The sequence below is a fragment of the Meriones unguiculatus genome, chromosome 10 (assembly GCF_030254825.1).
Source record: "Meriones unguiculatus strain TT.TT164.6M chromosome 10, Bangor_MerUng_6.1, whole genome shotgun sequence".
Lineage (NCBI taxonomy): Eukaryota > Metazoa > Chordata > Mammalia > Rodentia > Muridae > Meriones > Meriones unguiculatus.
Genome location: NC_083358.1, coordinates 28,954,371 through 28,981,786, shown reverse-complemented (window position 1 = coordinate 28,981,786; position 27,416 = coordinate 28,954,371). Strand labels below are relative to the sequence as shown.

General features: G+C 36.1%; 1 protein-coding gene across 4 annotated transcripts in view; it reads right to left on the bottom strand.

Moving 5' to 3' along the window:
• Cdh8 (cadherin 8) overlaps positions 1-27,416 on the bottom strand; it is a 424,317-nt gene that overhangs the window by 10,021 nt on the left and 386,880 nt on the right. For all 4 annotated transcript variants that reach the window (XM_060392149.1, XM_060392148.1, XM_060392150.1 and 1 more), the window contains exon 11: positions 577-828. In XM_060392149.1, the coding sequence (XP_060248132.1) occupies positions 577-828 (252 nt within the window). The remainder of the gene's footprint in view (positions 1-576; positions 829-27,416) is intronic.

Genomic DNA, 27,416 nt, shown 5'->3' with positions numbered 1-27,416 from the left:
TCTTCTTCTCAAAAGATAATTTTTAATGGAAAAGAACTGAAATTTAAGTCTTAATTTGCATTTTTATTGCAATTTTACCTCAGTATCAACTAAGATATCTATAAAATAACATGCTTTTGAAGGAGAGCATATTTTTATCTGCTTGCTTATTTTCTTTATATATCAGTAAGCTGTAATATCTGATGATGTGATCAGTTGGTCCAAGTATTATTTATATTCAGTAGTAATGTGGATAAAGACAAATTACTGCTTTTACTAAATTTGTTCCCAATATGTGATTTGTTTGACAAGTGTTGGGATGAGTGTAGAGAGGTTCTCTCCCAACCCCAATTCCATTTTACTTTTCACTTTTTTTTTTTTTTTTTGTATTTTCTCTGGTGATGGGTTTGAAAAAGGCACCCCAATCCTCTCAACAAGGACAGAGTTTTCACAACCCTTTCTCACTTTATCTTTTCTTGGCAACTTCTGACTCGGAGGGTTCTTCTTTCTTTAATGAACGTTGATTACATTCCAGGATAGAGTTTGCTATCCTGTTTATAGGCACTTATGGTAATAGGATGCAATGGTGACACTCACCTAGCAGCAAAATGATGCATGCTAAAATGGCAATTAAGGCGCCCATACTGAGTCCAATAGGAAGGACATAAGCTTCAACATTGCACGACTGGACCACGCCATCATTGCTACAACCGCAGACTCGGATGGTCAGGGTACTGGTACTGCTCAGAGGGGGGTTCCCACTGTCACTGATCACTATCGGTAGAAGGTAGACTTCTTGCTTCTGCCGGTTGAATCCGTTATGTTTTGCAAGAATGCTCAGGGAATTATCTAGAAAAGTGGAAAAAACAGTTATTTGCGTCATTTCAAAATGTATACCCAAATAATACTTGTTATTGCAGTCCACAGGTCTTTGTGAACCTTAAGCTACTTCTAAGTACAAAGGGCTAATCACGGCTTCTTCTCCATTTCCTCTTCCACATTTATCAATTGATTTGAACCAGTATATCCACAGCAAAAATGGGTTTATATGAATGGAAGCCAGAAGTGAAATTCTGAGGGTCTATATTTCCTTGTAAATGCAAAATGGATTTTATAAAAATAATCTTCAAGGGTCTTTTTAAAAAGGCACATGTTATATCATCTTCCAAAAATCATGTGTAAGTTTATAATGTAATCATAGGAGTTAACTAGATAGAGCATTACCATATTGAAAAGGTCTATTTGAGAAGCTCTGTGTTGAAAGACAGACTGGAAGGAAATATGGACATGCAAAGCTAAATTTATTGACTACTATGTTTCTTAAACAGCAGTCAGAATTCCCTGAAGTATTTATCTCAAGATAACTGAAGTCATATTGCTGTCAATTGAAGAAGATAGATCATAAATTTTAAATTTATATCAGAGTCTGTTATGTATAGTTGTTATATAGGCAAGAAGATATGATATAGAAGCAGGAATTGCATTTTGCATTAGTTGTACAGAAATCAGAATTTGTTACACAAAGACAACCATTTAAATAAGATGGTGATGCTGTGACTTCAGTGTGAAGTGAAGTCTGTCCAGAAGTGTCTGGCCCCACATTGGTCCTATAGTCCTTATTATTTCACCCTACTAACAACACTTTAGTCATTCACCATCCTCAGGAGAATGACAGTCATATTATATAAATTTTAATCTGGCTTTAGAAGAGACATTAATATTCAAAATGGGAACCCCAATTGTTTCACAATAGTGTTTCAGTGAAAAAAAAGTAGTTACTGTATTGATATTATTTGAAAAAAAAATAACTTTCAATTGGGAAAAAAATCAATATTAACAAACTTGCAGACATCAGAATACTGGGCTAGATCATTATTGTCACTAAATGATGTCATCTGTGATTCCAAAGCTGTCCAATTTCTGGTCATCAGTGTCCTACTGATTTCCAAACATTCAAATAAATGGACAAATATTCTATTCAAATGACTGCATTATGTTCAATCCTGCCATATAATAACCTCTATTTTGTAAAAAAAAAATTGGAAATCATTTTTTCAAAGTACGTGCATAATTATATGTAATTTTACTTTGTTTAAGATATAAGCAGGCCAATAATGTTTTGCTAGTAAATAGTAAAACAGAAAAGGCACTCTGAGTTAATTTTTTTCCCTAAATTTCTTTTGGTTATGCCTCATTATATAGCAATTTGCACGGCAAAAGAAGGTTTCCTAATAGAGTTAAGCAGTGATATACCAAATGATCTAGTAATCGTTTTTCCATGACCTAGAAGGAAATACCAGTCAGCTAAATCCAGGGCAACATTATCTCAACATAGATGCAGAATCCATGGTTCTGTTATAACTTTAGAAAGTGCATGACAAGTCTGAGTACAGTCAATTAGCACAGAGGATATTTGCTGCATGGCTTCGTGTTCTTTAGCCCAAACATAAGATATGAGTGCTTTTTTCATGATACAAATGTAATAAAATTGTAATGAGGGTTTTTCTCTTTGGTGGCTGACATTATTTACATGAGAAAGTTTTGTTGTGTTTTCTCTCTTCCTTCCCACCTTCCCTCTCCCCCTAAGACAGGGCTTCTCTGTGTAGCCTTGGCTGTCCTGGAGCTCCCTCTATATACCAGGCTGGCCTCAAAATCACAGAAATCCCCCTGCCTCTGCATTTAAGGCTTGTGCCACCACCACCAGGCATGTTCCCCCTCTTCTATTATAATATTTTATTTTAATTTTTATTAATTATAGTTTATTCTGTTTGTATCCCAGCTGTAACCCCCTCCTTCTTCCCCTTCCAATCCCACCCTCCCTCCTTCTTCTCTACCCATGCCCCTCCCCAAGTCCACTGATAGAGAAGGTCCTCTTCTCCTTCCTTTTGATCCTAGTCTGTTAGGTCTCATCAGGAGTGGCTGCATTGTCTTCCTCTGTGGACTGGTAAGGCTGCATCCCCCTAAGGGGAAGGTGATCAAAGAGCAGGCTAATCAGTTTACGCCAGAGACAGCCTCTGTTTCCATTACTAGGGAACTAACTTAGACACTGAGCCACCATGGGTTACATCTGTGCAGGGGTTTATCTCCATGCATGGTCCTTGGTTGGAGTATCAGTCTCAGAAAGCACCCCTGTTTCCAGATCTTTTGGTCATGTTGTTCTCCTTGAGGTGCTCCTGTCCCCTCTAGGTCTTTCTATCTCCCCCTTCTTTCATAAGATTCCCTGCACTCTGTCCAAAGTTTAGCCATGAGTCTCAGAATCTGCTTTGATACACTGCTGGGTAGAGTCTTTCAGAGGCCCTCTGTGGTAGGCTCCTGTTCTGTTCCCTGTTTTCACCCTCTTCTGATGTCTATCCTCTTTGTCTTTCTGAATGAGGATTGAGCATCTTACCCAGGGTCCTCCTTTTTGACTATCTTCTTTAGGTTATTAGCTTCCTGAGGTGTACAGATTTTAGTATGTTTATCCTATATTATATGTCTAATATCCACTTATGAGTGAGTATATACCCTGGGTGTCTTTCTGCTTCTGGGATACCTCACTCAGGATGATCTTTTCTAGTTCCCACCATTTGCCTGTAAATATCATGATTTCCTTTTTTAAATTGCTGACTAGTATTCCATTGTGTAAATGGACCATAATTTCTGTATTCTTTCCTCAACTGAGGGGCATCTGGGCTGTTTCCAGCTTCTGGCTATTACAAATAAAGCTGTTACAAAAATGGTTGTGCAAATGTCCTTGTTGCATACTTGAGCATCTTTTAGATATATGCCTATGAGTGGAATAGCTGGATCTTGCCTGAGACTGTGTTTTCTATCTTTAAAGTAGTCTACAGTAATAATTTAGAAGTTGCAGAAGGAACGTTACTTGTTGAAGAAAAAAGCCATGACTCTGTAAGGCATTGGAGAGCCTAATATTACATTCCTACTTGCATTTCTGTAACAATTCTAGATTTTGCATTTGTGTTGTTCTTTCTATATGCATAAAATCTTGTATAAAGGAAGTACATGAGTCATTCTCCTTGGGTCTTACCTGCCAGCCACAGGCAACATCAATTCACTCTTTTATGAAAACCATTTTTATTTGTGTTTAAAAGTTTTATTAGGTCTCACCAGGACTGGCATTGTCCTCCTCTGTGGCTTAGGGTCAGATGGAAGGGGAGGAGGACCTCCCCTATCAGTAGACTTAGAGAGGGGCAGGAAGGAGAAGAGGGAGGGAGTATGGGATTGGGAGGGAATGAGGAAGGATCTATAGCTGGGATACAAAGTAAATAAACTGTAATTAATATAAAAAGTAAAATTAACTAAATTAAAAAAAAGAAAAAAGTTGTATTGATTTACTTAAGTTTATTTTTAGGTAACTAAATAAATCATTATTACAGAATCTATTAGAATTCTAAAATTTTCATGTGAGTTTCCTAACAACCGGAGCAGGGGCTGTCTCTGACCCCGTTGCCTGCCTGTGGATCCTATTGCCCTAACTGGCTGCTGGGGTAGCCTTAATAATAAAAGATGTACTCAGGGAGGGTGCAACATGATTTGCCAAGGCAGGTTGATATTCATGGGAGACTTCTCCTTTTCTGAGGAGAAAAGGGTGGCATTGGGGGAGGGGGGAAGAGGTGAGAGGTAGATACTGGAAAGGGAAGCTCTGATCTATGATCAGGTTGTAAAGTAAATTAATTAATTAATTAAGTAAGTAAGTATAAAAGAATAGTTTCATGCACTTAGAGCTAATGTACCTGTCCATGCAGAGTTTATATTTAAAAGTAAATATTTCAAAATGTTCTTGTATTTTTTCTTATAAATATGTTTTGAGTTTTTATTGCATTAAAATTTTAATGATTGGTGTTTAACACATATGTACATTTTTAAACTAAAGGTTATACTGGGCAGGGTTATCCTTCCTGCTTGCGTTATCATATGAAATTGACTTTTTCCACACTGATAATTAATTTTCCCCAGGTTAATTATAGTCTAAGTTCTTCTTTGCTCAATGATACTGAATAGTCTTTCTCAGAATAAGTACACTGGGCTCCCATGCTTGTTGCTCAAGTATGCAACAAGGACATTTGCACAACCATTTTTGTAACAGCTTTATTTGTAATAGCCAGAAGCTGGAAACAGCCCAGATGCCCCTCAGTTGAGGAAAGAATACAGAAATTATGGTCCATTTACACAATGGAATGCTAGTACACAGAATAAGTACACAGATTCCCTTCAGGAATCTGCATTATATTTCAACTGTCTTAGTTTTTCAATCTTTCATTACTGGCATCTTTTCTACATGTGAAAATAACGTAATGGATATTTCTCTGAACTTTTTATTCTACCATGTGCTTCTGTATGAAAGTATGCTATTGTCCTTTTGCTGTTCTTTGACAAATATAGATGCAAATTGCCAGTCTTAATGAGAATTCTTCAATAACTTAAAATTTATGAAAACTGCAATATATTTTATATAATATAGAAGAGTTTGGCAAACCTTGATAACTTTACTATAATTTGTTTTTATAAAATCTTAATTTATTTTTGTTATTATATGTGAATTAACTAATTTAGATTTAAACAACACCGCATCTTTTGTTTTATTATTTCTATTTTATATATATTGTTGCTAAACTAAACATTTAAAAATTTATTTACATTGTAAAATCATATTGTCAATAATCTTGCTGTTAAATAAAATGTAACTATTTTGTCAATAGCTTTTATTGTCACACTTTCTTTTTAGCTTTAAAAATATTCATTTCACGAGTGAATTCTATTCAGTATGGAAGCAAGAGCTCCTGGCAATGGTCCTGAAAATTATAAAAGTATACAACATTGGTAGCCTTAGGGTATGGTTCTGGAAAAAAAATTAGTGAATGAAGAAATACGTATTCCAAATTAAATAAATAAATAAACATAATAGTCAAAATACTAGAAAAATGAGAAAATCTTGAAAGCAATGGAACCCATATCACATCCAAAGAGATGGCTAGACAACTGAGTGGAATTTAATATAAATAATGAACTATGAAACCTGTCAACCAGCAATTATATCCAGTAATCCAATAATGCTAGCTATAAAATCTGATGTGTGCCTATGCATGCATATGCATAAGTGTGTGTGTGTGTGTGTGTGTGTGTGTGTGTGTGTGTGTCAGAGAGAGACAGAGAGACAGAGACTGGGCTATTACCACATATAACAAAACTGAATTTATATCAGTATTTACTGAAAGAAATTTTCTACATACTAAAAGCAAACAATTGCAAATGGTAATTCAACTGTATGTTAAAGACAAAGAATATCTGTGAAAATTATGTAATTTTAAAAGACAATATAAGTGCATAATTTGTCCTTTTATGTCTTAACTGTTTTGAAAGCAATTATATCAAACAACATAAACTTAATTTGTTGTTGAATATATAACTTGAAAAAGTATGAAAATATTGCAGAATACTCCAATATTCCAATTTCAATATTATATAAAGCAAAGTAGAAAACCTGAACAATGATAAAATATCAAACCTTTCACACCAGCAGCCCACAGATCTTCCACTTAATAATTGAAGAATAAATATTTTACTCCTTTGCACTAGAAACATTAGGAACTGGAAATTGTATAAAACACAAATTAAATGGGAGATGACAGAAACTTTGTAGCAAATGTTCTTCAACACTTCAAAGTATGTTCTCCAGAAAATAAACACCAGAAATCAGTAAGAGAAAGCAATTAGGATATAAATAATATGTGGAAGTAATCTAGTACAGACCTCAATATCCAATTGGTCAAGGAAAATGTGTTAACTATTTAAAAAGTATTATGAGACAACAATATGTGCATATAATTATGTATGTATTGATAAGTGAATATTTAACACAGAAAATTGAATAGGGTACAACATAAAGGATGGAAGTAAAATCCAAACACAATTTGACCATATTAAGAAATCATAAATATTTCAAAGTGACCATAATCTTTCTCTCTGTGACACTAGAAAAGAGCAAACTAACCCTAGTGTGATAAGAAGAATGAAAGATCTTTAAGAAATAGAGAACGAGTTAATGATATCTAGAATACTAGAACACCAAATCTGGTCATGTTTTGGCAATTTCTGCCTAGTCCTATGTTCTCTAAAGGTCAAGATTTCATTTATTTTCAAGTATTATTCCCTCAAATTAAATTACATTTATCTTATATGAGTCAGTTTCCAGAGAGTATTGCAAGTACAAGAAGTAACAGCTGGCCCCTCTGCCTTGTTCTGGTTTTATTTATTTATTTTTAATTCTCAAATAATAAATTTAATTTTTTTTTCAAATTGTATTTTTTAATTTTTATTTATTTTTTCTGTTTTTTTTTATTTTTTTATTACTTACACTTTATTCACTTTGTATCCCTCCATAAGCCCTTCCCTCCTCCCCTCCCAATCCCACCCTCCTTCCTCCTTCTTCACGAATGCCCCTCCCCAAGTCCACTGATAGGGGAGGTCCTCCTCTCCTTCCTTCTGATCTTAGTTTATCAGATCTCATCAGTAGTGGCTGCATTATCATCTTCTGTGGCCTGGTAAGGCTGCTCCCCCCTCAGGGGGAGGTGATCAAAGAGCAGGCCAATCAGATTATGTCAGAGGCAGTCCCTGTTCCCATTACTATGTAACCTACTTGGACACTAAACTGCTATGGGCTACATCTGTGCAGGGGTTCTAGGTTATCTCCATGCATGGTAGTTGGTTGGAGTATGAGTCTCTGGGAAGACCCCTGTGGTCAAATTTCTGGTTCTGTTGCTCTCCTTGTGGAGCTCCTGTCTTCTCCAGATCTTACTATTTCCCACTTCTTACATAAGATTTCCAATTTATTTCTAATATCAGAGATCAGACCTCTACTCTTGCCTGATGCGTCTAAAACAAAAAGGGGGAACTGTAGAGAGCTGCGGAATGCTATGCCTTAAAGATGGAGCTGGTTTCTGCCTTCCACCTTCCAGATGGTGAGTGTTCTCTGTCACGAACAATTCCCATTTGGCTAAGGCTGAGGATCTGGCTTGCTTCCATGTATGTGGACCTATCTGCATTGCCCACGTGGCACGCCTGGGTTGGCTACCCAGAGGCTATTTAAGCTGTGGGCTGGCTTTCCCCAGGGTCCGAGGATTGTTCAAGGTTCCTGAATAAACTGCATTGAAAAAAAAAAAAAAAAAAAAAAAAAAAGATTTCATGCACACTGCCCAACAGTTGGCCATAAGTCTCAGTATCTGCTTTGATAGTCTGCAGGGCAGAGCCTTTCAGAGGCCCTCCATGGTGGGTTTCTAGCTTGTTTCCTGTTTTCTTCTTCTTTCTTCTTCTTCTTCTTCTTCTTCTTCTTCTTCTTCTTCTTCTTCTTCTTCTTCTTCTTCTTCTTCTTCTTCTTCTTCTTCTTCTTCTGTCTTTGCCTTTTGGGATGGGGATTGAGCATTTTAGTCAGGGTCCTCTCTCTTGATTAGTTTCTTTAGATGTACAGATTTTAGTAGGTTTATCCTATATTACATGTCTATTATTGTTCTGGTTTTAAATGAAAAGACTTCTGATTTGAAGTACAGGAAAATGGCTGATGGCATTTATTGGAAGATAGATTTGTTGTTATGTATTTGCAATTTTAGTTCTCCTTGGTTTCTCTTACAATGTCTTCCATTTTTCTAATTATTTGAGGGTGATGATATAAAACAATACCCATCCACTGTAAAGTTAGCTTTAATTTTACTATAGAATTGCTAAAATTTTGGTTCTCTACCTTGGATTTCTTGTGTTTTATTATGGTATAATTCTGTGGTTTTTTTTTTGTTGTTTTTTTTTTTTTGGTCTTAGCCTGTCATCCTGATTTGACTTCTGCTGCTTCTTACTGTAATTTTTGGCATTTATCTAGTCTTTTTGAGCAGGACAAATGTTAGAATATATTATGATACTGATGTTCTAGGAGTCAGAGATGTGTTATAGACTAAAAAATTCATAGTACAGAAGATAAAACTACTGAAATTAATATGCTTGTACCACATGAAATTGAATGTGTCTATTCAAAAGATAGACATATTTTGGAAGGATCTACTTAGGATATGGAACTTTCTTTTTAATTCATTAATTAATTATAATTTATTCACTTTTACTCTACCTGTAGCACTCTCCTTTATCTCCTCCCAGTTCCACCCACCCTCACTCTTCTTCTACTATGCCCCTGCCTTAGTCCCCTGATATGGGAGGTCCTCCCCTCTTTCTCTCCTATCCTAGCCTATCAGGTCTCAAGAGGGCCATATACCTCATCTTCCCCTGTGGCCTGGTAAGGCTGTACCCCACAGGGGGAGGTGACCAAAAAGCCAGCCATTGAGTTCTCATGTCAGAGCCAGCCCCTGCTGAGCTTACTAGGGAACCCACATGGAAACTGAGTAGCCTATGGGCTTCTGAGCAGGGGCTCTAGGTCCTTTCCATGCCTGGTCCTTGGTTAGAATATCTAACTCTGTAGCCACCGTGGGCCCAGTTTTTTTGGCTCTGTTGGTTTCATTGTGGAGATCCTGTCCCCTCCAGGTCTTTCTATCCCTCCTTCTACCATATGGTTCCCTACATTACGGCATTTTCTATGAGGAGCTAATGTCTAGCTGGAGAGGCAACTGTGTTCACTAATGCAGGTGATCTGTGTGCACTACCTGGCCATCTGATACTCTCAGTTAGTGAAGTAGTCAGTATGTACATTGTACATCATTTTTCCCAATAATGGATTTTCAGTTGTCTTATCTTCTTTCAGTCCTTTATTTATAAACATTACACAAAGGAGGGATAATTTACTTTCAATCTTCTATTATATTTCTTTTTTCTATTTCTTCCATTATATTTATTTATGATTAATGAAGAAACTAGTTTAAAAGATAGTTAACATGGTCAACACCATCAATCATGTTTCAAATAATATTAATATTAAAATAGCAGAAGTATTTAGTTCCTCCTACTTTAGCTGAGAAAGAAGGAACTATATCATAAAGAAATAATAAGGACAATGTAAACAATAGTTTTTACATACAAAGACTGTCTTGGCTTTGGACAGCATGTTCCAGTAAAGTCTTTGTATAAATATCCTTTGAAATTCTGGCAAAAAATCAAGAAAATTATTTTTAATCTCAGTATTCATAACTTTTCTATTCTATGATTTCTCATACTATCAGTCGTATTAGTTAACATATTTTATTTGCAATGACTTTAGCTTCAACAAACTGAACATCTGTCTCATTACCTGAGATATATTTTTAATAATAAAGAAATAAATATCTTGTAGGAATATCAGTTAGTCTATCCATGAAAAAATTTCTGTTACTTAACACAAATAAAACCAGTAAGCATATGATTCTGGGGCTATCATATTAATAAAAATGTATGTTGTTGTCTCTTAAAATATATGGAGGTGTATGAATAGATATGCATGTATGTCTCTCTCTTGGTGTATACATATCTTGATATAAATATAGGCATAGATCAAGAGAAACTGAACATTTAGTGTTCTCCTTCTGTTACAGGTTAGAGATTTCTTTTTCTGTACATTGAGTGTAGAGCCTAAGGCTTGCCTAGTCACCATTTCTCTGTGCCATGTGTGACCCTCCTTTTTCTATCCTTACATGTTTTGCTCCAAGTTTCCTTCTTTATCAGAAATTTTATGATACTATTTTGACAGATATTTTCTCTACCTCGCTTATAAATAATTTAAATTGTGAATAATATGTTTTATCTTTTGTCTACACTTAAACGTTATTTCTTTTAGAATGATTTTCCTTAAATGTCTCTAGAAAATTTAGTTTCTGGATGTTAAAAAATAGGTTTGCGTTTTCATCAGAACACTATTATTAAAAATGATACAGTAATGGGGATTTGATAGACACTGGAGATATGAAAATAAACTGAAACTTCCAAGCAACAAATAACCAATTTAAATGCATAATGAGTGTTCAGCAAATATTTGTTAGATAAATAAATGACTAAGTAATCATAAGTTATATTCAAATTCATTTTTCCTCATACGGCTTGAAAACGGAATATATATGTGGCTCAAAATAAATCAAAGACAGAGTTCAATTTCAAACTAGAGGAAAGCATATATAGCCTATGGTTGTATATGGAAATTTAAGAAACCGATAGCTTCCAAATCTTTCTTTTGGAATGCTTCATATCATAGAAAGTGAGGAATAAATTGAGAATGTACAGGTGCAAGCAGGAAGACGCAGTGAAGAAACAGCATAATTACGGGAAAACCCATCAGGTAAAATAGGTGGGAAATGGAATTCCCTTTTTCTCTTTGTAAAAATGGATACTTTTTTAAATATATTCAGTGAGTAGTCTAATCTTGGACCAGATTAATTTTTCACGTGATTATTGATAGTATTTCATCATCCAGGATTGGGAAATAAAGTATATTTATATGCAAGTAAGATGAGAGAGAGAAAGAGAATGAGAGAGAGAGAGAGAGAGAGAGAGAGAGAGAGAGAGTTAAAGAAGGCTCTTAGGAGACAACTACTTATTCCTAAGTAAATAGCTGAAGAGATAAACAGTAGATATTGTGCCTTTTTGAGATATTTGACTTGAAAATTTAATTCAAAATTTCTTGGTCCAGTCAAGTGAAATATAAATAAACATAAGGTCAACATAAAGGAAAATTAGCATTGTGTTGAGACAGTATGGACAAGAGTTTTAATTAAGTCCTTTTTGTATTGTAACTATTGTTTATTTATAAACATTTGGTGAAGCAAGAACAACTGCTAAATTTGTACACAGTAAAAATATACACATCGTGTCTAATACTTAAGGGTATGAAGCAAATGCAATGTGTTTAGTTTACACATCTTTTTTAATTCTAAACAGAGTCCATGTGGGAATATTTTCATAGTAATGAGTTCATAAAAATTAAAATTTTTTGAAACTAGTCACCTCTTACACATTAATTATTTACAAAGTTCCTTAAATGTATATGTGCATGTCATCTGACACATATCTACGTGTTTTGGAATAACTAAACCGTTGTCTTACACTTGATATTTTTTTTTATTTTTTTTTCTTTTCTTTTCTTTTCTTTTAGCTTACTTAATTTGACATTTGGTGTCTATCATCTCCATAGCTACATGTTGACTCATTACCAAATATCATCATTAAGTAATACCAAATACTAAAAGATACCAAATCATGAAACATCTGTCTGACTGGCTTTCAAAAGAGAACATTATATGGGATGCTTTTGGAATCTCCTAGATTAACACTAAATGTAATGATTAGCCTACAATTACACATGGAATCAATTGGCACTTTTTTTTTAACATAGAAAAACACACTGGAAGGTCTTTCTGCAACACAGCTCCTCCAGCACCAGGACTCTTTAAATATCTAGCTAGTTGTCATTTGGGAATGGAGATGTACAGAGTAGGCCAGGTTTTGAGGATTTGTTTCTTAAAAAGTTATATTCTTCATTTCTAAAGTGTTGATAGAAAGACTTGTATATTATATGAAGATGTTGTTCAGTGGCATAGTGTCCAGTAATGACTGTGCCTGCTGTCTTTATTGTCCTGGTTTCAGTGTTGTTCATGTCCTCACTGTGGGTGTAGTAGAACAATAGTGTAATGCCATTTTGGGTTACTTCCTGCACAATCACGGCAACACCCTAATCTACAGAATTTAGCAATGCAGTCTTACTTGGAAAAGAGTCTTCTCTGTAGATAACTGACTTAAATTCTTGAAATATGGAGGTTATGTAGGATTACTCAGTGCTATCTAAATACTTTAACACCTGTCTTTGGAAGAATGTAGAAGAATAAAATTTGACAGAGAGGAAAAGAAGCAACAATAAAATGCCTGAGGTAGAGATGATATGATTTGTTACAAGCCAAGGAATGCCTACAGCAAGAAAAGTGTGAAGAGACAAAAAAAAAAAAAAAAAAAAAAAAAAAAAAAAAAAAAAAAAGGAAAAGATTTTCTCATTTCCTCTGGAAGGAGCATGAGCCTACCAGACATTTGTCTTCAAATGTCTCCCTCCCCACAAAAAGAAAATCTCTATTATTTTATTTTTCAAGTTTAAGATATCTTTATAAAGTGAATGCAATCTGCTATTCCATATTACATCTGTGAATAATTTACTATGGCAGGTTAGGGAATCAATATGGATGTCCTCCTATTGTACATATGAAGAGGATTCTGAAAGATAAGTGACTTGTTCAAGGATTTTCACCTGAAGTCTGGGTCATATAACCAAGCTTAATGTATTTTCTGCAAAGTTTCTTTATCCCCCTTTAAAAAAACTTGTCTCAAAAAGTGATGAAGACAGTTCTAAAAAAAAAAAGTTTTATTAAAAAACCAGGACAAAAATAAATGAGAAAGAACAACAGAGAAGCTTTTCTATATCTGGCTGCTATACCCAAAAATGAGGGAGAAAAGAAGTGGTCAAGGTCTTTGGTGGATGAAAGTATGTGAGTTTTAAAATGATTACAAAGATATCCAGAAATGAAGGGATAACACGTGTTATAAGTTTTGTAAAGTGTTTGCTGTCTTGAATATGAGTATAAGAAGCTAGATCCGCAGCACTAATCTGGTGTAGGACTACATTCGCTTATAACTCTAGTCACTGGGAATAAGGGACAGGAATGTCCTGGGGGTTTCCTGGCCAGCTGGTTTTGTCAAATTGATGAGTTAACCTGTTTAAAGTTTATCTCCTTTGTAAACGCTAAAGGAATTCTTGTAAGTTACAAGAGATCCACATGAATCCATCACGCAGGTCAAATGGAATACTGATAAGTACTGTCAATCAGCATCCTCACTTTCTCACCTATTACCTATTTCAGAGGGTGGGATTCCTCCCTCTTTCCCCAGTTTTGTGACCCCCTTCTGCCAACAAACAGATCACTACATTCCAGCGCCCAACACAGACTGATTGGTGAGTCTTCCCTTCTAAGTTTGGGTAAATACTTCCTGCAGCTCTGGCCAACCTACACACAAACCCTTAATCTAGGACCTTCTTCCTTGGGTGAGATTATTTTTCTCTACCAGCACAATTTCATCTGTTCCTCTCCCTCTCACATGTTGCTGAAAATCCTGTCTAGGTCAACCATGTCTATCCAGGCTATGCCCTTTATGCCTTTGGTCTCTGATGAGTGCTGACAAGCTGTTGGAACAGAGAAAAAAACGGGGGAGGAAGAGAGAGAGAGCAATTGAAGAAGATACTTAGAATTTATCTCTGATATGAACATGAACATATATATGTAAATGTAGGTTCTTGTACATACACACTCACAAACAAGTAAACATAAAAAATACAAGTAAACAGCTAAGAAGCTATCCAAGACAGAATTGTTGTATACAGCTTGGCAGAGTTACATAGGAAATCAAAAGATCATGTTATAAGATAACAGTAGCTATAACTGTATTATGAGGCTGTGAGCCTTCTAGATGCCATGGAGGAACATAGGCATCACAAAATCCAGTGTCCATGTTCCAGGTACTGTGAGTGTGCTGGCTGTTCTCTTGGACATAATCAACTTTTTTCTTTCTTTTATATAAATATTCCCTGCACCTTTTACAGATCCCTTAATACTCAGAAATAAGAAGATAATTTCATTCAATAATCATTTTCCATTTTGCTTGACTGGGAATATTAAAGCTTTCTTTAATATCAGCATATCTGGAAAGAATATTTTATCAGCTGTAGAAGTTTCCTGGTAGAATTTTTGGGATCCCACATGCATACTATCATATCATCTGCAAATCATGATACTTTAACTTCTTCCTCTCCAATTTGAATCCCCTTGACAGCCTTTAATTGTCTTATTGCTCTAGCAAGGACTCCAGTAACTATGTTGAAGAGATATGGAGAGATGGGACAGCCTTGCTTTGTCCCTGATTTTAGTGGGATTGATTTAAGTTTCTCTGTTTAGTTTGATGTTGGCTGTGGGCTTGTTGTATATTGACTTTACTATGTTTAGGTAAGTGCCTTATATCCCCTATCTCTCCAAGATTTTAAACATGAACAAGTATTAGATTTTATCAAATGTTTTCCAGCATCTAAGAAGATGCTCATGTGGTTTTGTTCATAACAGCTTTATTTGTAAAAGCCAGAATCTGCAAACAACCTAGATGTTCCTCAGCGGAGGAATGGATACAGAAATTGTGGTACCTCTACACAATGGAATATTACTCAGATATTAAAAACAAGGAAATTTGCCTGAAAATTGCAGGCAAATGGTGGGAACTAGAAGAGATCATCCTGTGTGAGATAACTGAGAAACAGAAAAACGGGCATGGTATAATTCACTTATAAGCAGATATTTGCTGTATAACATAGGATAGCCATCTACAGACCTAAAGAAGCTAAACACTAAGGAGGACCCTATGGAGGATGCTTAAACATCATTCAGAATGGCAAACTGGATAGACAGCAGAAACAGTGGAAGAGAATAAAAAGGATGGGAGCCTACTATAGACGGTCCTCTGAAAGGATTCACCCAACAAGGTATTGAGGCAGATGCTGAGACTCAGGGCCAAACTTTGGGAACAACACGGGGAGTCTTATGGATAAAGAGAGGAATGGGAATAGAGGGACATGGAGGGGACAGGAGTCCCAAAAGCAGACCAACAAAACTAAAATATCTGAACCCAGGGGGTCCTGCAGAGACTGATGCACCAACTGAGGACCATGCATGAGGAGGACCTAGAACCCCTGCTCTGATGTGGCCAATTGTCAGCTCAGTCTCCATGTCTGAATGAGGGGATCAGAGGTTGCCTCTATCATGAACATGGTTGACTGCTCTTTGATCACTCGCTTCTGGCTCCTGATGATGTGGCCTTGCCAGTCCACAGAAGAGGATCTAAGCAGTCCTGATGAGACTTAACAAGCTATGGGAAGATGGCAATAGTGGAGAACTTCCCTCTTTCAGTGGGTTAGGAGAAGGAGAAAAGGGGGAAGAGGGAGGGAGGATGGTGTTGGGGAGAATTGACAGAGTGGGCTTCAATCAGGATATATAATGAATAATTTGTGAAGAAAAAATTAAAATAAAAGTTAAAAAGGGGAAAAAAGAATATTTTAACTACTCAGATTTCTAAAAATGTGTAAACGCTCCTTTCAGAATACAAATTTCCTAGAGAAGATGGAAACAAACAATATTCAGGTCTTTACTGAACTCTTGTGAAGGTTTCATAAAATAGCTTTAAAGCTATTAGAAATCTACCATTAGCGTATATATTTTTTCTACTTTATGTGTTGACTAAACACATGAAGAGAGTAAGAATTTACAAATCATAGATGGATTTGCTTTGCACTGGAGCTAACTTCTTGTGTTCATTCATACAGATGATGCTAATGTGTGTGTGTGTGTGTGTGTGTGTGACCATAGTAAGATTTATGTTCTTTTTTCCTATTTTTAGAATATTTATTTATTTATTACAGTTAATTCATTTTGTATCCCAGCTGTAGCCCCTCCCTCTACTCCTCCCAATCCCACCTTCCTTTCCTCATCTCCTCCCATGCCCCTCCCCAAGTCGACTAATAGGGGAGGTCGTCCTTCCCTTCCCTCAGACCTTAGCTATCAGGTCTCATCAGGACTGGCTGCATTGTTTCCCTCTGTGGACAAGTAAGTCTGTTCCTCCTTCATTGGGAGGAGATCAAAGAGCCACTGAGTTCATGGCAGAGACAGTCCCTGTTCCATTACTAGGGAAGCCATTTGGAGACTGAGCTGCCACAGGCTACATCTGTGCATGGGTTCTAGGTTATCTCCATGCATGGTCCTTAGTTGGAGTATCAGTCTCAGAAAAGACCCCTGTGTCCAGATTTACTTTCAAATAGCCAAATTAATTGTGTTTCTATTTTTCTGAAGCACACATTGTACCCAAGAGGTTGAATATTTATGCCTTAAACGTGAATATAGAATACAAAAGAAAAGAATCACCTGAGCTGAATTTCTATCTCAATAACTTGCATTCATTTGAAACATCCCAACTATCCATGAAATCATCACTTTGTTTGGGCCTATCATCCTTTCTCCCATAAAACATAGATTTTTTCCTTTTCACATATGAATATATGACATAAAATCCATCTTTGCCTTTACTAGGCAAGAACCATAAATGGTACTAATCTCCTTTTCCTAGCCAAATTCCACATTAACTTTTTAAGTCCACAGTGATACAGTCAATTAATTTTGTTCTCAGCAATTAAACATCAAATGCCGTCTAGAGCTCACTAACAGAGGAAAGCTCCCTCAGAACCTCATCCAACATGGCTGTATACTGCAGTGGAATAGGCACTGTCGTTTGCACCGACTGTGAGCTCCTTTGAGGAGGAGATCATTATTTTTACCACTCATAAAAGCTAGCTTAATGTGTTTTTCTAAAGAATCTCTGTAGATTCACTTAATCCTTGTTAAACAAACAGGTGGATGTTGGGGAAGTTAAAATATGATTAAGAGTCTTTAAAGTCTTCTTTCCCAGAAAATAAATACAAGGCTGCTATTGGTCAACCATCATATGTTTGCTGTTCTACTCTCTCCTGGTCACCCATGTCCTTCCACGTGGCTCCAGTGACCATGACCCACCATTCCATTCTGAGCTTACTTTAAATCCTCAGCTAAGTTTGAGAAGGGAACTTAAGTGGAGAGAACAAATCATTGGTTTTGTCACAGTGGTAGAACATAGAGAAGCATTTCTTCTCTTCTCCCATCATCTCCCATTTTAAAATTCTATGGTCTTTTTGTGATCTGCATTGCTATTACCACTAGACTATCTTTTCTCAACTTCAATTGTATATCTCTTTCATTTATATGTGTAAACTGTCCATTAGAATACTTAATATTATACATTCAACTTTTAAATATTGAAACTAATAGTATCAGTCCTTATGATTCCCAGTCGCCAAACATCTCTTTAGTGCAGTCTTAGTGACTGTGATTTAAACATCTCTACAATTGTACCCAGTAACATCAAAACTTCAGTATGTGAAAACTATACCATCGCTCAATAATCAGCTGAAAATGAAAAATCCTTTGGGAAATAGTCAATTGAGAAGTAACCCAAGGATTTTGAAGTGTATAATACAGAAATATAGCAGCTATTTGATGTTATGTATATGTAAATAATACAATATAGTGTTGATTAAGTTATCCAATAAATACACAAGAGACATTAGGCAACAAAAGTGATTCAGTATGTAACAGGCCCATGTGACAGGCAATGCCTAGAGAGGTCTAAAAGACCTCATTTTAAACATGTGCAATGCAATAAAGGCAGCCCTCATTGCTGAGCTTGCATTTATCACTGCATTAAATTTTAAATGAAGTGAAAACACACATCCAAGCATCATGGTATATCAATTTATAAGCTTATTTCAAAATGCTAGTAACTTAGACTATGAACTATACGGTCCATAGTGGCATTTCGAATTCCAAGCTATGCAATTTTCATTTGTGCATTTACAGATATTCACACAATAAAATTAAACATCCATTTGCTATGTTAATTTATATATAAATACCCTAATATAAAAAATGTGCATTCTTAAATTATATCCTAAAATAGTTGAATAAAGATTTCTAAGGATGGTGTCTGAACTTCTACATTTGAAATAAATTTGGGGGGTATAAAGGTTTAGGAAGCATGGGAGACTGCTTCCCTTAGGTGTTAGCAGTAGTTAATGGCTTTGCCCAAGCTGTCAGAGGCTTCCCTGGGAAAGCTATTATGCTCTGGATTGTATAATCCAGCAGGAGTAGCAGCTGATAGAGTCTTCCTGCATAATTCCTTCTTTCCGGGGTTAGTGGTAAAATAGCTGATAGTAAAAGAGGGAAATGATGCAAAAAAAAAATATGGCATCCTACAGGGAGCTGAAGTCCAGTGTTTGTCCTTGAATTATTTTAAAATTTAATATGTTATATTAAAACAGCTTGGCTAAACATATATCTCTGGGCAGAAGTCTTAATATACAGTGAAAGCAAGGGGATAGAAGGCAGCTATGTAGATAAAATTATCATTCAAGCAGTGGTTACATTATCATTCCTCCCAGGCTGCTGAGACCGGCACGTGCTCTTGTATCTTAAGATTCATAGTCTTTCTAGTGTTGGAAATAGTGCTTTTTTGATCATTCAAAAATGACTTTACATTAAAGGTCAAACTGATTGGCTTTTCCTTATATTCACCCACATACTAACAGGATAAAATACAGATGGAGAAAGCTGAAATGAAATGATTGGAGAAAGAAAAAGCACCTGTGTAGGTCACCCTTACGATTGAAGCAGAAATCATACCAGACTCATTCAAATGTTTTTTTTTTATTGAAAAAGTAATCTGATAAATGCACTATTGTTATACACTATAGAGTAATCTGAATACATTTTGAAGTCATGCATGATTTCATTTTAATACTTTTCTAAAATAAAGAGTTTTTTTTTTTGTCTGAGTCTTTTAAAATATTCTCAGATGATATTTGATTTCCCAAGCTTGCTGCTCTTAGTTGACAATGGATGTGGGCTACTTCCCTAGCACTGTGTAATTCTATAAAGTTCCTTAACACAAATTCTTTACAGGTTTTCGTTATGGGGACATCTACATAACACACTCAGGAGAGCTTAAGGAATAAGTTCCTATTTCAGCCTGTCTAATTTCTAAACACCCATGTGAGGTTTTACCAGTTTGAGATATATATTTTTGAAGTCTTCTGCATACAATACTATGCTGTTCTCAGGATCTAGAAACATTTGGGTTGTGTTTTTATCCCAATTTCATGACTAGCATCATTGAATTTTAAAATGATTTACGTAAAGACAACTTTTAACTATTTCTGGTGAGAATATAAATTATTGGAGCCGCAATAGAAGACAGCACAATGGTTCTACACAAAAAATATTGTGACCATATGATCCAACTACACTGCCCCTGAGTATATACAGAGGTACTTTTTGTTTTGTTTTGTTTCGCTTTATGAGTCAGGGTTTTTTCACCCCTTTTTCTTTATTTGTATAGGCTTGGCTTTCCTGAAATTTGCCCTGTAGACCAAGCAGGCCAGGAAATCACAGAGAACTGCCTGCTTCTATCTCGCAAATTTTGGAATTAACAGCCTGTGCCACCACTACTCAGTGATCTGAAATGATTTAAGTGAAAACTGTTCAGTTGTAGCCCATGGCAGCTCAGTATCATCCTTTACCACCATTTTTCCCCTAGTGGGTTCCCTAGTAAGGGGTACAGGGGCCATCTCTGACAAGAACTCAGTGGCTGGCTCTTTGACCACCTCCTGAGGGGAGCAGCCTTGCCAGTCCACAGAGGAAGACAATGCAGCCAGTCCTGATGAGACCTAATAAGCTAGGGTCATATGGAAGGGGAGGAGGACCTCCCCTATCAGTGGACTTTGGGAGAGGAATGGGAGATGAGAGAGGGAGGGTGGGAATGAAGAAGGGGGCTACAGCTGTGTGTGTCCGTTTGTGTGTCTGTGTGTGTGTGTGCACGCTAGCATGCTTGTGAGTGTACTTTATGTTTTATTTTATTTGGCTATTTTTCATCTTATTAATTTTAATCTTTTACTTTTTCTATTTTGATTTCTTTTTTCGAGTTTTCTGTTTTTTTTTATGTAGAAGAAAAAGTGAGATAATATTGTTAGGTTAACAGGGACAGAAAGGATCTTGCAGTAGTTAGGACATGGGAAAGAATGAGAGTGGATCATGTACAAAACCTTTAAAATAATTTTTATACTAAAATATATTAAAACCTCAAATGTAAACATATACAAAGGTCACTGAAAGTATGGTTTTCAGAATGGAGAAGAAAATTTATTCACTCTAAAACTGATAGGGATTAATACTAGGAACATATAAAGCATTAAAATAAATTAAATGCCAAAACCCACAGTTTAGTAAACAAATAGACAAATAAAATGTAAAATAGTTCTCAACTAACAAGGCTTCACCTGAACAGTGAAGATGTAATGGACATAATGACATAAGAAAGAAATACTTCACTGGGTCTCGACTCTACACAAGAGCTAGAGTAATTAAGGAAAGTTGAGAATAAGAGAAATGGACTTCTTCAGGGAATATCTCACAAATTAGTTAACCAAATGATTATCTCTGAAATAATACATACAAGTAACATTATATAACTGAGCAGGTTTCACTTGTATACTTTAGAAAAATATGTCTATATCAATATATAAAGAAGAATTGGTCATTAATTTGAGAGAGAGCAAGGTTGGGGATGGTCATAGGAAAGATTAAGGTGGAAAAAGGCAAAGAATAAAATCATGTAATTATATTATTTTTTAAAAAAGAAGTACAAATAGTCAATCTACATATGAACAAAATGTCCCACATCTCTAGTCATCAGAGAAATGTAAATAAAACTGCACCAGAGAGTGATGGTGGGATTGGGAGGAGTTGAAGGAGGGGGTCATAGCTGGGATACAAATTGAATAAATTATAATAATAATAAATGAAAAAAAATAATCTCATTTCAGTCAGACCTTTCAATGATGAATGATGGTAAAGAAGGAGGGCAAAAGGAAATGATTCTACATGGTTTGTGAAAATGAAAATGGAAAGCAGTCCAACTAACATGATAGTCAATATAGAAGAGTCTTTTAAAACTCAAAATAAAATTACCACATAATTGAGTTCTGCTACTTCAAGAAATATGGCTAGCAGTATCTAAGTAAGCATGTTACCTTACAACCATATCTATGTACTGAAGATTATCATGGCACTTTTCAGAGTCTCTATATCATGGAATCACCCTCAGTATTGGACTCATGAATGTTTAGGTAACATGGGAATATATGTACACAATAGAATTTTATTTGGTGGTAAAATATGAAATTGTGGATCACCATATGTATATGAATACATGTGCATAGTCTTGCCTATGTCGTCAATGTTTCAATCATAAAGTTATACACTCAAAGAAATTTATCATGTAAAATCATCCTCATAATTGTAACTGAAAAATACATCAAGAAAATACTAGTCGTAAGAATTTTAGGTTGGTTATATTACTATCAAACAAAACAGATTTTAGAAAAATGAATATTATCAATAATAAAGAAGCTGGTCTCATAACAATGAAAAGGCCAGTTGAGTGAGAAGACAAGATAAAATTATGTTAACAATTCCTAGTGGTGTTTCTGCAAGAAATACAACTTGATTTTTATTTTAGTACCTAGATAAATGAGAAGAAGCAACAAATCACATTATTATGTCGATAGAAGAATTTTATATAAATCAACAACTGTAACTTGTGTTAAAATTGTAGCAAAATATGAATAGGTTCCTTTTAATGAGGTGGACTTCAACTGTGAAAACATCTTTTGGTTCATATTATCCTTGTTGAAACACTGACTCTTACTCAAATACTGGCATCTAGGAAGCTGTTTATCCATAGGAAGTTGGATATCTGTTGGTATCTAGGAAGTACATTATCTGTACTCTACTGCAGACGCTATTCGGAGTAATTAGATACTAATAAGAGCTCCAGATTAGACATGATGGTGTACAGTGTCTTACTCCCATGGATGACACTGTATATTGAAGGATTCTTACAAAGATGTACAAAGTTAACATCACAGCATAGAATTTCTCACAGTCTGCTGCTATGTATAATCAGGTGATCTTTTAAAAAAACTGGATGATGGCTCTGTTCTCCTTGTGGAGTTCCTGTTCCCTCCAGGTCTTTCTATCTCCCTCTTCTTCCATAAGGTTTCCTGCACTCTGCCCAGTCTTTGGCTATGAGTCTCAGTATCTCCTTCAATACTCTGGTGGGTGTCTTTCAGAGGTCCTCTGTGGAAGGCTCCTGTACTGTTCCTTGTTTTCTCTTACTCCCAATGTCTAGCCTATTTGCCCTTCTGAATGAGGATTGAACATCTTCCCTAGAGTCATCCTTGTTGTTTAGTTTCTTTAGGATTATAGATTTAATATGTTTATTGTATATTGTATGTTTATTAGTGGCTGATATCCACTAATAAGTAAATATATACCATATGTGTCTTTCTGCTTCTGGGTTACCTCACTCAGGATTATCTTTTCTAGTTCCCACCATTTGACTGCCTAGGGTCCCTGCAGAGACCAATACTCTAGCCAACGACTATGCATGGAGAAGACCTAAACCCCTTGTTCAAAGGAAGCCCATAGACAGCTCAGACTCCAAGTGGCTTCCCTAGGAAAGGAGGCAGGGGCTGTCTCTGGTATGAACTCAGAGACAGGCTCTCTGATCACCTTGCCCTGGGAGGTACAGCCTTGCCTGGCCACAGAGAAAGTCAATGCAGCCAGTCCTGATGAGACCTGATAGGCTAGGATCAGATAGAAAGGGAGGAGGTCCTCCCCTATCAGGAAATTAGGGAAGTGGCATAGGAGGAGAAGAGGGAGGGTGGGTAGAACTGGGAGGAAACCTAGGAGGGAGTTGCAGAGGGGACACAAAGGGAATAAATGGTAATAAATAAATAAATAAAATTAAATTAAAAAAATGGATGATAATCATGAGATGATGAAACATTTTATACTGTGCTTAAGATATGGGAAGCATGAGTTCACTCATTTAACAAACTTTTGGGAAAATGCAGTTCAAATGTATTTTTATATAAGGTTACCATAGGGCAATAATCATCAGATTAAGGACATAAAGAAGGTTCAGGATCTAAAAGTGCTTGTTGCAAAATGGCCAAAGTTTGATCCCCAGAACTCACATGATGGAGAGAAGTCAATTCCCCAATTTATTATCTGGCCTTCACAAACACTGACACACAAACACACACACACACACACACACACATACACTCACACACACACTCACTCACCAAAATAATGGTCATAAAACAAATAGCAAAATGTCACTTTAAACAAAGAATTGTGAAATGTCATTTTAAACATCTCCCAAATCACTTAATGAAAGCATCTGCCTTTGCCAAGTTTGTTAAATAAGGGCATAGCTGTTTCCTCCTTGAACTCCACTATTTCCTTTTCAGAAAGTCTCTTCTGCACCTGACTTTGATCTCCTCGTGATCTGGGATAAAGAGCATGGCATAATCCTACTTTGTTGACAGCTATCATTTGTCCTTGTCTCTTTTGTGAAACTACTGTTTTTTTTTTTTTTAATCAGGAATTTTAATTTTTTCTTTAAAGGTCTCTCGCACTGGCAATCTCAAACTTTAATTCATTTGTTATAAAAGGTGCTTTGTCTAAGAAGTCTTTTTAATTTTTTTTATTAATTACTGTTTATTCACTTTGTATCCCAGCTGTATTCCCCTCCCCCACTCCTTCCTAATCCCACTCTCCCTCCATTTTCTTTTCCTATGCCCCTCCCCCAGTCCAATGATAGGGTAGGTCCTCCTCCCCTTCCATGTGACCCTAGTCTATCAGGTCTCATCAGGACTGGCTTCTTTGTCTTCCTCTGTAGACTGGTAAGGTTACTCCCCCTTCAGGTGTAGGTGATCAAAGAGCTAGACCATGAGTTCATGTCAGAGATGGTCCCTGTTCCTATTATAGGGGAACCCTCTTGGACACTGAGCTTCCTTGGGCTACTTCTGTGCAGGGGTTCTAAGTTATCTCCATGCATGGTCCTTGTTTGGAGTTTCAGTCTCTCATACTTATGGACACCTGATTTTTTACAAAGATGCCAAAACCATACAATGGAAAAAAGGCAGCATCTTCAACAAATGGTGCTGGATTAATTAGATGGCTACATGTAGAAAAAAATGCAAATAGATGCATATTTATCACCCTGCACAAAACTAAAATCCAAGTGGATCAAAGACCTCAATATAAAAATGGATACACTAAACCTGTTAGAAGAAAAAGTGGAGAAGAGCTTTGAACTCATTGGCACAGGAGACAACTTCCTGAACAGAACACTAACAGCACAGGCTCTAAGAGCAACAATCAATAAATGGGACCTCATAAAACTGAAAAGCTTCTGTAAAGCAAAGGACACTGTCACCAGAACAAAACGACAGCCTACCGACTGGGAAAGGATCTTCACCAACCCTATATCTGACAGAGGGTTAATATCTAGAATATATAAAGAACTTAAGTTAAAAAGCAACAAATCAAGTAACCCAATTAAAAAAATGGGGTACAGAGCTAAACAGAGAATTCTCAATAGAGGAATATAAAATGGCAGAGAAACACTTAAAGAAAGGTTCAGCGTCCTTAGTCATCAAGGAAATGCAAATCAAAACGACCCTGAGATCTCACCTTACACCCATCAGAATGGCTAAGATGAATAACTCAAGTGACAACACATGCTGGAGAAGATGTGGAGAAAGAGGAACCCTATTCCACTGCTGGTGGGAATGTAAACTTGTACAACCACTTTGGAAATCAACCTGGCACTTTCTCAGACAAATAGGAATAGTGCTACCTCAAGACCCAGCTAAGAAGTCTTAAACTCAGAATTCAGCCATATACTATATGGGTACCTCCACCATACTAGAACTTGTTTTGGCTGCCCCTCTGTATTCAGTGGATTTCTACTAGTCTAATGAGTATAGTTCTTCCTATATGAGGCAAGGGATATGTTCCCCCCAGGCTTTATATTAAGGGCATTAATCTCTCCTTTTGCCTAACACCATGCATAACTTAGGTTGACAGTACCAGTTATAAAGTAGGAGAACAATCATTGGTAATTTTGAATACTTCCCTCAAAATTCCTTTTCTCATTGCTTTGAACAAATATCTGAGAGAAACAGCTTAAGGAAAAAAAAAAAAGATTTTATTTTGGCTCCTGGCTGAAGAGAGGGTTTGTCCAGTATTTTGGGACAGCAACAGCAGCAGGAGCATGAAGCAATTGGTCACATTGTTTGTGGAGTCAGATTTTATTCCTGGTTTTGCAAAGCCAGCCAGTAGTACATGACTGGGGAGAGCCTAATTCTGGGAAGATATGCTTGTGTTTTCCTAAATGGCCATGGTCTCAAACCTCTTCTAAATGTGTGTGCTTTCTTAAATTTAATTTTATTTGTATATTTATTTATTACAATTTATTCACTTTGTATCCCTGCTGCAGCCCGCGCCTTCGTCTCATCCCGGTCCAGTGTGCTCTTAAGCAAAGATTTGTGTTGTACTCAACTTGGTACAGAAAGGCTCCTTTTTATAGTGGTTAGTGTTTTATGTGGATACTTACAAGTGGTCAATGTGCTGAGAAGAAATAACTGTAAGTGGTCAGTTATGGATGAATTATCTGTATCGACTGTGTCCCATCCAAGGCTAGAAGAAGGGACTTGGAGAACGTAAGAGATGGCAGATGGAGAGGAAAACTGAAATGCCGACTTCTGGCATGACATGGTGTCCCATACACTGGCTTACAGCAAGTATGGTAACTGGCAAAAAGGCAGCAAAATACTCAATCTAGACAAAATTTTAGCACAGATTGAGGAAGGGTGTCCTGAAAGCCCACCTATATGTAGGCATGGATTCATAGCTGATTGCTGTTGAGGAATGAAATCTTCTTCAGAGATCTGGCTGCTTGTGGGTTGCTCATGCCCCAGTATCTGGCCCTATATTCATGCACATATGGGCATTACTAATTGGACTTAGACAGTTATTAACAACAACAACAACAAAGTAACGGAACAACTACAAAAACATGGGAACATGAAATTTGAGGGGAGATATAGGAGCCATAGGGAGTTGGAGAAAAATAGTGGTGGAAGGATATAATAAAAATGCACTGTATAAATATAGTAGTCTCAGAGAACAAATAAAGTAATAATTAAAAATCCTCATTGAATTTCTGGAGAAAGAATCCCTTCAAGCTCCAGAAAACTCTATACAAAAAAAAAAAAATCCACACATGTCAGTAAGTAGATACTGCTGTTTAACTGCTGTGTACCCTCCACCAGAATAAAGGGATATTCAACCTTTCTTCTTTGTCAACGTCTAAGCGGCCAGTCTTGTGAGAAGTGTGGAAGCATTTGACTATTACAAGGTGTCATTCAGATGGATGATAATTCCTGGGAATATTTTAGTGATGAGATGCCATGAGAGTTTAATTAGGGGAAAGTTTATTTTAAATCTGAAAAGGAAAAGATTTTATAAGTATAAGAAAATAAATGCTATAAGACATCCATAAATAAGACATTCATACATATGAATGACATTCGGACATACATATGGGATTTTGGGGGTAAAAATTCTGTATTCAATTTTTAAGCATCTATTTATCTATTTATAAAAATATCAATATCATCAGCAGTGTGGATTCAGAAATTATTGCTGTGTTCTTTTGTTACTATGTTATACCATTGAATACTATTCTGGTTTTAAAATTATGATCATTTTCTATTTGAGTATCTGCAATTATAGTCTCCAGTCTATTCCTCTCATTTTGTTTCTTTGCTTTGATTTGATATTTTTTTCCTAAAACCCAAACTTAGACCTGAATAATGCTCTTTTTGCTTCTCAGTATCTTCATCATTTTTTTAACCTTTACCACATTTACTGTTTCACATACCCAGCATGGCTTCTGTTTGC